This window comes from Phoca vitulina, unplaced genomic scaffold (assembly GCF_004348235.1).
Source record: "Phoca vitulina isolate PV1807 unplaced genomic scaffold, GSC_HSeal_1.0 scaffold63, whole genome shotgun sequence".
Taxonomy (NCBI): Eukaryota; Metazoa; Chordata; class Mammalia; order Carnivora; family Phocidae; genus Phoca; species Phoca vitulina.
In genome coordinates, this window is record NW_022589766.1 from 2,957,768 (window position 1) to 2,968,257 (window position 10,490).

The following is a 10,490-nucleotide window of genomic DNA, read 5'->3' on the forward strand; positions in this document are numbered from 1 at the left end:
GACAGACAGCAGTCAGGCCAGATGTCTGGGCTACTCTGATCCCTCTTTGTATAAGATAAATGGAACAAGAGTGTCTCCTCCACTGCCTGTGAGGGACCCAGCAGAAGGACTGAAGGGCATTTTCCTTATATCAGGCTTTTTTTTTTTTTAAGATTTTATTATTTTTTAATTTTTTTTTAAAATTTTTTATTGTTATGTTAATCCCCATACATTACATCATTAGTTTTAGATGTAGTGTTCCATGATTCATTGTTTGTGCATAACACCCAGTGCTCCATGCAGAACGTGCCCTCCTCAATACCCATCACCAGGCTAACCCATCCTCCCACCCTATTATTTTTTTAAATTTTATTTATTTCAGAGAGAGAGCGAGCACAAGCAGGGGGAGTGGCAGGCAGAGGGAAAAGCAGGCTTCCTACAGAGCAGAGGGAGCCGGATGTGGGACTTGATCCCAGGACCCCAGGATTGTGACCTGAGCCGAAGGCAGTCGCTTAACCAACTGAGCCACCCAGGTGCCCCTATATCAGGCTTTTTTTTTTTTTTTTAAGATTTTATTTATTTATTTGACAGAGACACAGTGAGAGAGGGAACACAAGCAGGGGGAGTGCGAGAGGGAGAAGCAGGCTTCCCGCGGAGCAGGGAGCCCGACGCAGGGCTCGATCCCAGCACCCTGAGATCATGACCTGAGCGGAAGGCAGACACTTAACGACTGAGCCACCCAGGCGCCCCTATATCAGGCTTTTAAATGTATCAAGTAGAATCTAGATTTCAGAGCAATTTGATATTTATAATCATCCACTAAAAATGTGCAAAACAGTTCTTTAACAGTTGGAAGTTTAAATGTCATTTTTCTTCTAGTACTCATATTGTCATTCTATTTTTCTCATAAAATTATATACTGCTGTATTTTATGCTTTATTGATCATTCTTATCTGGAACAAAAATGTGTACAAAAACTGACTCTAATTTAAAAAGTTATTTCCTGTGACCACAGGGCTCTAAATGTTCAGTTTCATCTGGATTTTATTATCATTACAATATTCTTGGTCCACAATTGGTCAAAACATTATTTTGAATTTTATATTATTTTATATTATTTTAATATAAATTATATATTATTATATATTATAATTTATATATTATATTATAAAATATTATATTTTATATTATTTATTTTAAATATTAATAATTATTGAACATGAAAAGTAAGATTTTATTGGAAAGATAGCTCTTAATGACCATTGGTGGGGTTGAATTTTTCCAAGTAATTATGTCTGTGGATGAATATTCCTCATTGCTAGAATGAGACTGGAATCAACATTAATTCTCTTCCTATTTTTCATTTTTATAGACAAGCTCTGAGGAACCTAATTTGCATAAATTAGATGGGGAAAGAAAAATTTCATTATAGGAATGTCAGCCAATTCTCTGAATACCTCTGTGTTATATGATTAAAAACTATATAATGATCTATCATCAAAAATTATTTTCAGGGTGCCTGGGTGGCTGAGTCAGTTAAGCGTCTGCCTTCGGCTTAGGTCATGATCTCAGGGTCCTGGGATTGAGCCCCGCATTGGGCTCCCTGCTCCACGAGAAGCCTGCTTCTCCCTCTCCCTGAAGCTTGTGCTCTCTCTCTCGCTATCTCTCTCTCTCTCTCAAATAAATAAATAAAATCTTAAAAAAAATTATTTTCAATGATCTATTAGCTGGCAACTTAATTAGGTCTTTCTTCAGTTTTGTTGAAAGCAAAGACTTGGGAATCACTCAACCTGTTAAGGATTTGTTATCCAGCCATAAGTGTCGTTAGGGTCTTAGCTTCTGGGATCATACTAACAAAGCTTCGTGAAGATTTATCAAATGATTATCAATTATATCTGCTATTTTTTCACTTAGAGACACCTTGTTTAAATTGATATACTCACAAAGGATTCAGAAAGTAAAAATGTTAATTTCAGTACACTTTTGCTAAGACAATTTTTAAAAATCAAGTCCTTCTACCTTATCATATACTTCAAATATATTTTCATTAACATCTGGAAGCTGCAGACTTAATTATGAAAAACATCTGTGACATTCTTATTGGCAAAGCCAGTCCTCATTGTTAAATAATCAGCCAAATAAAATTACTTCCTATCAGAGAAGGTTTCTCATTTTTCAATCCAAGTAATCATGTTAATACAGGGGCGCCTGGGTGGCTCAGTTGTTAAGCATCTGCCTTTGGCTCAGGTCATGATCCCAGGGTCCTGGGATTGAGCCCCGCATCGGGCTCCCTACTCGGCGGGGGACCTGCTTCTCCCTCTCCCACATCCCCTGCTTGTGTTCCCTCTCTCACTGTGTTTCTCTCTGTCAAATAAATAAATAAAATCTTAAAAAAAAAATCATGTTAATACATGTCCTATGACAATCATCTTGCTTCTGAATTTTAAGAAATATAGATAGATAAGACATAGACCCTTCCTCTCCAAGACAAATGATATAAAGATTTTCACTATTTCTCACTAATGCTCCTTTTACTTTATTCTCATGGATCTCTCCTTCATATATGATGTAATTTTTGACAACAGAGGATGGATTTTATTTTATTTTATTTTTTTTTAAAGATTTTATTTATTCATCTGAGAGAGAGAGAATGAGAGACAGAGAGCATGAGAGGGAGGAGGGTCAGAGGGAGAAGCAGACTCCCTGCTGAGCAGGGAGCCCGATGCGGGACTCGATCCCAGGACTCCAGGATCACGACCCGAGCCGAAGGCAGTCGCTTAACCAACTGAGCCACCCAGGCGCCCCAGAGGATGGATTTTAAAACATTAAAAAATATTTAAGAGTTTTCCTTTCCTCACACACCGCAGGTTTTGCACTCCAAGCCAAGCATCGCAGTAAGATTGGGGCTGGATGAAAGTACACCTTTCTTTTGTATCCTGGGGGAAGGAAGCTTGGGGAGGGGAGGTGGGAAGCAAAGCTGACAGGACTCCTCAGTCTCAGCAGCTTTAGGCAAGTACATATGGAAATTGAAGATCTGGGAAAAAAATCAATCGCTTCAATCCATTCGCACCTGTGTGCCCGTTCTAAAGTCTTTGTGGACCACCAGGACACAAATCTCCCTCATTTGGAGACCCCTGATGTTTCAGAAGATCATCTGGTCCCTGGGCAACTCTGCAGGAATTCTGTGGCTACCACCAAAGGGTCACTTTTGTGGGTCTCTCTGAATAGCTGGATATAGTTGGAACTTTGTGATGAGAATTACAGGAAGTAACTGGACAGATGTGCATAGGAGGGCTCCAGACAGTGGGGCATTTGCCTTGAGGAGGTTTATAAAAAGGGCCCCATGAGGCTCCCAGCAGTGCAGTGGGTATGTGTCCAGGAAAGGCTGGCTGACCAGCTGGTGAGCAGGCAAGAGGCTTCATGATGGCCTATAGCACTTTAGAGATTACTTTAGAGTCAGACCTTCTGCCTTAGAGGCTCAAAACCCAGCTTGACAGCATGTAGAGAGTGAGTATATAATCCACATGACTAAGTTATAAAGTCTAGATGTCAATGTGCTTATTTACAAGGAGAAACCATTTGCATGAGGACTGACGCCAAAATCTATAGGCAGATCTACATGGAAAGCCCCAGATAGCATGTTTTTGGAATTCAGAAAATTATTCCTTGCTGCTTGATAATGTCAAGAACTGCAAGAGGTCTAAGACTTGATGACAGTGGTGTAAAGTGTTCCCTTTTCAGTGACACCTGAGAGTGTACCAACCAGGTTGGCCTGGAGTTGCCGCTAAGGGAAAGAAAGATGTATCATGCCCAGAAATGATCAGGGTGGAATCCTGAATTTTCAAAATAGGTTCTATAGCTCCCCACCCTTATTGTCCTGATCATCCCGCAGGAGGTGACCAAGAGGAGATGAACCTTTTCTGGAGAAGGTTGCATTCATTAACCATACTAAGTTGTGTGGACTAGGAGGAAGTCAAGGAGATAAAGTCAAAAATCTTCTTGAGTTGATTCTTAAAAAATTCTTTTGAGTTGACTTTTGAAAGGTCTTCCCAATGTTCAACAAATCAGATGTCTGCAGATGGTGGGGAGTGTGGAATGTCCAATAAATACCTTGACTAGTGGCCCAAAGTGTGGCCTTTGTGTTGCCCTTCTCCCCAAGTCCTACAGGGGTGATGTGGACCAGCTGGATGTCACACATGTAGTGAGCTGCATTACAGCTCTGAGTTCAGGGAACTTACCTCTTTTATAGCAAGAAGTAAGAAAGTTTGCTCTTTGTTCTGAAGGGAGGCATTACTTCGTTGTTCAAGGTTGCTTTCTGCAAAATCACCCTGAGAAATGGTCTGGATGAAGAGTTGTTAGAGCCTTGCATTCTTGGCATACCCAGCAAGATGCATGGGAGTGCAAGACACTCATGGAGGAGTCTTTCAACAGATATGCCCTGGGCAGTGATCAGGTTGGTCACACTCATGTCAATGGCCAACATTTAAAAAAACAAACAAAAAAACCAAGTAAAGCTTATCAAAGAATTCCAATTAAAGAAGAGGATCTCTTGAAATAAGAAAAATTCCTCCCTTAACTCATTCTTCCTTTTTAGTATCTTCTTCCTAGTGTTTTCACCCACAAAATAAGGCATGACTTTTTCTTTAGGATCTATTTCCTAAAATAATAAAAGCTGTCTTTCATAGTCCTCTGATGACTTAATTTCCTTTTCTTCTTAGATATTCTCCTGAAAGGAAACAGAACATGGTTATTATCTGTGAGCAACAAATTATCACCACAACATGCTTCATTATATTTATTCCACAGACTTTGGGAGTGACTACCACATGCTAGATACTGGAGATACAAGGATGACTGGATAGTTAAGACCCAGTCCCTGCTCTCAAAGATATATATATCTCCTAGAATTTTTTTTTTAAAGATTTTATTTATTTGACAGAGAGAGATACAGCGAGAGAGGGAACACAAGCAGGAGAAGTGGGAGAGGGAGAAGCAGGCTTCCTGTGGAGCATGGAGCCTGATGTGGGGCTCGATCCCAGGACCCTGAGGTCATGACCTGAGCCGAATGCAGACACTCAACGCCTGAGCCACCCAGGCACCCCTCTCCTAGAATCTTTCATAATAAAACATTTTTAAATAGTCAAAATTCTTTATTTCCCAAATTTTCTGTAATTATCATGTAGAATTTTTTGACAGAGAAAAATATAATTATGAGAAAAACAAGTGAAGGAAACAGAAGTAATGAGACAAGTAACTGGCTCCTGAGTAGGTTTCAGCCTCAAACATCCCTCATGAGAATCCAGCCACTTCCAAGATTAGCCTAGCCCTTCTTCGAACAGTGGGATTTTAGTAGCAGGAGTCCAGCTATCTCCTTCAAACTAGTACACATTCTTTGGAGTCTTTTGTGGTCCTAAACAAGAATCTCAACCTTTACTGCCAGCCACAGAATCTACTTTACAGTGGTCAGGCAACTTCCCTGGTCTCCACAGGAGACTAGGGGAATTAGCCCTGGGCCCTAGCTGATAGGATAGAACCTGGCCTCTTGACAGCCTAATTGCCCATTTTCCTAGCCTCATTTTCTGTATACCTTTAATTAGATAATTAGCCCCACTCTACAGGTCTCCATTTTGTCTTCCTGCTCCAGCCCTAGTCTACTGGAACCGAACCTCCCTCAAATTTTGACACCTGCTCAGAAAAGGTCCTTGGTATTGCAATTGCCTATTTCTCCTGGATTGGAATTCACTCCTATTAGATGCTTCAAAGTTGTGTCCTGTCCAGGCTCCATCCTGGTTACTCTTAGAATACCTCATTGCCAGCTACGTAGCATGGTTTATGACACTCCATGACAGGAAACTGTAACAACTGGGAAGGTCTGTGCATACATACATTTGTGTATGTATGTGTGTATTTTTTCTGTACTTAATTTCTCAGTTAATTTTTTAAGATTCATTTCTCTGGAGCCTTCCCTGATTCTGCTAGGCAGAGGTCACTCATTTGTTTGTTCATCAAACATGTATTAATTGCCTACTCAACAGAAGACACTGTCTTAGGTACTGGAGATAGGAGATTAAGACACAATTCTTATCTTCTAGGGGCTCACAATCCAGGTAAACAAAGAACTCTAGTGGCTCTAATAATAAAAAAGAACTCTAATAATAAAGGTATGCATAAAATACGTAGCATAGTGGAGAGGAGCTCAAGATCTCCTTTGTGTCTTCAGCGATGATTGAGAATTTGACAACTAGGGGCTCCTGGGTGGCTCAGTCGATTAAGCGTTTGCTTTCGGCTCAGGTCGTGATCTCAGGGTCCTGGGATCGAATCCCTCATCAGGCTCCCTGCTCAGCGGGGAGTCTGCTTCTCCTTCTATCTTTCCCCCCTGCTCATGATCTCTCTCTCTCTCTCAAATAAATAAATAAAATCTTAAAAAAAAAAAAAGAATTTGATAACTGGATGTGAAAGGGCAGGGACAGAAAGAGACACTATTTCGGGCAGATAGGACAGCATGTATAGAGGAATGGAAGGTAGAGACTATATCTGTTTACAGTTTTGATTTTCTTGCTTATTAGGATAGTATAGCACACGTGGTAGATCATCACTGAATATGTGTTGAAAGAATGAAAGAACAGATGCTTTCCTCAGTAGTAGAAGTAGAGGCTTCTACTCTCTCAAAGGAGTGTTTAAGCAACTCCAGCAATTTTTTCTTTTTTTTAGGAATTTAAGTTTACATTAAAAAATCTAAACACAAACATAATTTATCGTTCATTAAACTCAACTTTCATAGATATAATTTCCCATTTAGTCCTACATTAGATCTTCATTAAAAAACATAAAGACATGGAAGGGGAATGCAGCAGACCCCAAAAAGGTAGCTGCCAGGCTCAGTAATTTCTTTTCCTGTAAAGGGTCCTTTACATAGGGTGACTCCCCAGCAGCTATATTTCTGTTTTTTTTTTGTTTTTTATTTTATTTTTTACCCTGCTGCTTCCTCACCCCTAGCCCCTCAATAGCTGACTGATAAAGGGGTAAACCATATGACCCAAGGCTTGTCAGATCAGGGTCTTTTTTTTTTTCTTAAGATTTTATTTATTTATTTGACCGGGAGAGAGACAGCGAGAGAGGGAACAAGCAGGGGAGTGGGAGAGGGAGAAGCGGGCTTCTTGCTGAGCAGGGTGCCCGACACGGGGCTCGATTCCAGGACCCTGGGATCATGACCTTAAGCCGGTGCTTAACGACTGAGCCACCCAGGCGCCCCCAAATCAGGGTCTTAAAAGAAATTAAGAGGGGCGCCTGGGTGGCTCAGTCGTTAAGCGTCTGCCTTCGGCTCAGGTCATGATCCCAGGGTCTGGGATCGAGCCCCACATCGGGCTCCCTGCTCCACGGGAAGCCTGCTTCTCCCTCTCCCACTCCCCCTGCTTGTGTTCCCTCTCTCGCTGTGTCTCTCTCTGTCAAATAAATAAAATCTTTAAAAAGTAAAAAAAAAAAAGAAAGAAAGAAACTAAGAGACAGGATGTGAGACTTGGCCATGATACCAGCCAGGAATGGAGGCTTTGCAATGGGACAGAACAAAGCTGACCCTCTTAGAAACAGAGACTAGAGAAGCATTCTAGCAGTATTCCTGTCCCTGGAGTCCATTTTCACTGTGGCTCAGTTGCACTCCCTTGTTCCAGTGAATCTATAAGTAACCCCAGTATCCTTTTAATAAATTCCTCCCTTCTGCCCTAGGTGGTTTGTATTGGCTCTCAGTTACTGGCAGTCAGAAGGTCTGACTACCATAGGGAACAAAGACAGGCATGGGGAGACAAACTTACCCAGCTTCTCTGTGGCTTCCACACAAACACTAGGATACATGCCTTCAGTGTAAGTTGCCACCAGAAGATACAGACGGGTCTTCACAACAACCACACCAGTGTTTTCCTGGATAAGAGTAAAACAGAATGTCCTTCTTTTGGTTCTAGTCACAGGACTAGCAGTTACACTCCAGCCATAATTTGTGCCATTTCTTTACTTCCATACACTCATATCTAGTTCTGGACTCTTCACTCTTTTCCACTAATTTAGTTGTCTTTGCTCAAAAAATTTCAGACTTGTAATAACAGCATGTGTATTTTGAAAAAGTTCCCCAACTGATTGTAATATACCCCTAGCCCATTGAGAACGACTGATTTAATAGGGGCACCTGGGTGGCTCCTGGATGAGTCAGTCCATGAAGTGTCTGCCTTGAGCTCAGGTCATGATCCCAGAGTCCTGGGATTGAGCCCTGTGTCAGGCTCCCTGCTCAGTGGGAGTCCAGCAGGAGTCTGCTTCTCCTTCTCCTCCCTACTCATGCTCTCTCTCACTATCTCTGTGTCTCTCTCTCTCAAATAAATAAATAAAATCTTTTTAAAAAATGAGAAGGTAATACATTTTGGAATTGGACAGCTTTGGGCTTGAATCCCAGAACCTTCATTTTCTGCTGCATGACTAAGGGAGAGTTATTTAACCTTGTGAACTCTCAGTTTCCTCGGTCCAGTAAAATGAGGCTATTTACTTTATAAGGCAGATGAAGTGTGCTTACCCCATAAGATAGGGCATCCAGTAAATGTGAATTTCATCTCCTTATTTCCTTATAAGCAACAGAGAGCCAAGAGAGGTTTTAAGCAAAAGAATGTTATCTTTTTTTTTTTTTTCTTTTTTAAAAGGAGGAGGGTGTACAGTATGGAGTAGTTAAAAGAGATACTTCAGGCAAATTTCAGCTGATAGATTCTGGAATGAATGTTTCTCAACTAGGCTCTCTGTACTTTCTTTTACATATGTCTTCTTAGCATTAGACTGCTGTCTCAGATATTGCCACTGTAGTAATGGGCTTAGATTGTTTTATAAATGGGATCAGGAGGGACACAGCAAATTCTAATAAAATTCTTTTCTTAAGGTTTTTTACCTAGCTGTCTTCAAATCTTGAACACTCACATTCTTAGCATAAAGAGAATAGTCATCTGCCCGGATACATTTGTAGTCCTTTTCCTTGAAATACAATCCTTCTCTTCTGGTTTGCAAAGGGTTCTTGGCGAATCCATTCACAAGTGTTCGGACATCACCAGGCATTATCTGCAGAAGTTAAATAGAGTAGGAGTGGGCAAACTATGGCAGGCTGGCCAAATTTGGCCCACTGTCTGTTTTTGTAGTCCTGCAAGCTAAGAATAGCTTTTACATTTTTAAGTCATTGGGAAAAAACAATAGAATAATATTTTGTGGTATGTAAAAATTGCATGAAATTCACATTTCAGTGTTCATAAATAAAGATTTGTTGGAACATAGTCACACCCATTCTTTTATGTATTGTCTATGCCCGTTTTCCCACTAAAACTGCATAGTAGCTGTGTAGTTGTGACCCAGGCCATATAGCCCAGAAACCTAAAATATTTACTATGAAAGAGTTTGAAAATGTTTGTAAAATGTTTGTTAAAGAAAAAGTTTGTTAAAATGCTTATGCCCAAACTTGCTTTTCCTTACACTAAATCCTGGTGATGCTACACACAAGCTTCGTTCTTGGAGTTTGATGAGGGCTGCACTGTCCACATGCTTTGTTCCCAGGAGGGTATCTAACAGTAAGTTCTGCAAATGGCTCATGCTCCCTCAGCTCTGAAAAGGGGAACTACAGTTGAAACGATTCACTCTGGCTAGCTTCAAAAAGGCCCGCGAATACAAATTTCCCTAAGACACTTTGGATAGTTTTCAGCGCGTGCACTTTGGAAGTAGTGAAAATGGTGGTCCATCATCTAATATCCACCAATACTCAAAGAGGAAAATAGAATTATAGAAAATCACAGTTCACACAGGAGGTTATTGAATTTGGAAAATCACTGCTCACAATTTTCAAGTTATACCAATGGTTCGCATCAGAATCACCTGAGATTATAAACCAAAACCCAAACACCTGCGGGATGCAGAGCCACTGATCTAAGTAAACAAGGGTAAATGAGATCAGCTGGTCCTTATTACCCCCCCGCCCCCCCGCCCCGCATCAGCGTGAACTACGGGCACTGATACAGAGGACTAAATACACCTTTAGTGCATTTAAAGCGGGCTTTTCCCCACGTTTTCTTGGGCCGTCCTCATAAGGACAACCTCCACAAACACTCGTCCTTAAGGCAGGCGCCCTTTCCGGCCACTCCCTGCGCAGTGGTTTAGCCCACGGGGGGGGGCGGTTCCCTGAAGAGGGACTGGAGGCGAGGGAGGGGGGTCGTGTGGGCTGGGAAGGCTCACAGAGGGCTTGGAGGAGGGCGATGGTCCAGGAGGGAGCAGAAGGAACAGGACACTCGGGGAAGGAGCGCTTCGCTGGGCCAAGGGAGGGCTCGCGGAGCAGCCGCCCGTCAACGGACGCGGGGGAAGGCGGGGCGGAAAGGCGACTTGCCTAGCTATTGGCTGAAACATCTGCCCGTCACCGAGAAGCGCTGAGGTTTGGTTCGCTAACCACGACCCGCCCACCAGCGCCCGCACCCTAGGCGCTCAGGTTACTTCTCCGCGGGACTGGG

At 41.9% G+C, this 10,490-nt stretch overlaps 1 protein-coding gene across 1 annotated transcript; it reads right to left on the minus strand.

The window, feature by feature from the left end:
* Positions 1-2,898: 2,898 nt before the first annotated feature.
* Positions 2,899-9,644, minus strand: PFN4 (profilin family member 4). Its single transcript, XM_032391599.1, has 4 exons — positions 9,469-9,644; positions 8,926-9,063; positions 7,788-7,893; positions 2,899-4,705 (listed from the first exon to the last, which is right to left on the minus strand). The coding sequence occupies exons 1-4, from the start codon at positions 9,583-9,585 to the stop codon at positions 4,677-4,679; spliced, it is 390 nt and encodes a 129-aa protein (XP_032247490.1). The 5' UTR covers positions 9,586-9,644; the 3' UTR covers positions 2,899-4,676.
* Between the last annotated feature and the right edge of the window lie 846 nt (positions 9,645-10,490).

Excerpts from the sequence above, each read along its gene's own strand:
- PFN4 (XM_032391599.1), bottom strand. The coding sequence starts at position 9,585 with ATGAGCCATTTGCAGAACTTACTGTTAGATACCCTCCTGGGAACAAAG. Across the intron at positions 9,064-9,468 it reads TAGCATCACCAGGATTTAGT|ATAATGCCTGGTGATGTCCG; the intron begins GTAAGGAAAAGC and ends TAACTTCTGCAG. Across the intron at positions 4,706-7,787 it reads GGAAGCCACAGAGAAGCTGG|GAGAATATCTAAGAAGAAAA; the intron begins GTAAGTTTGTCT and ends GTTTCCTTTCAG.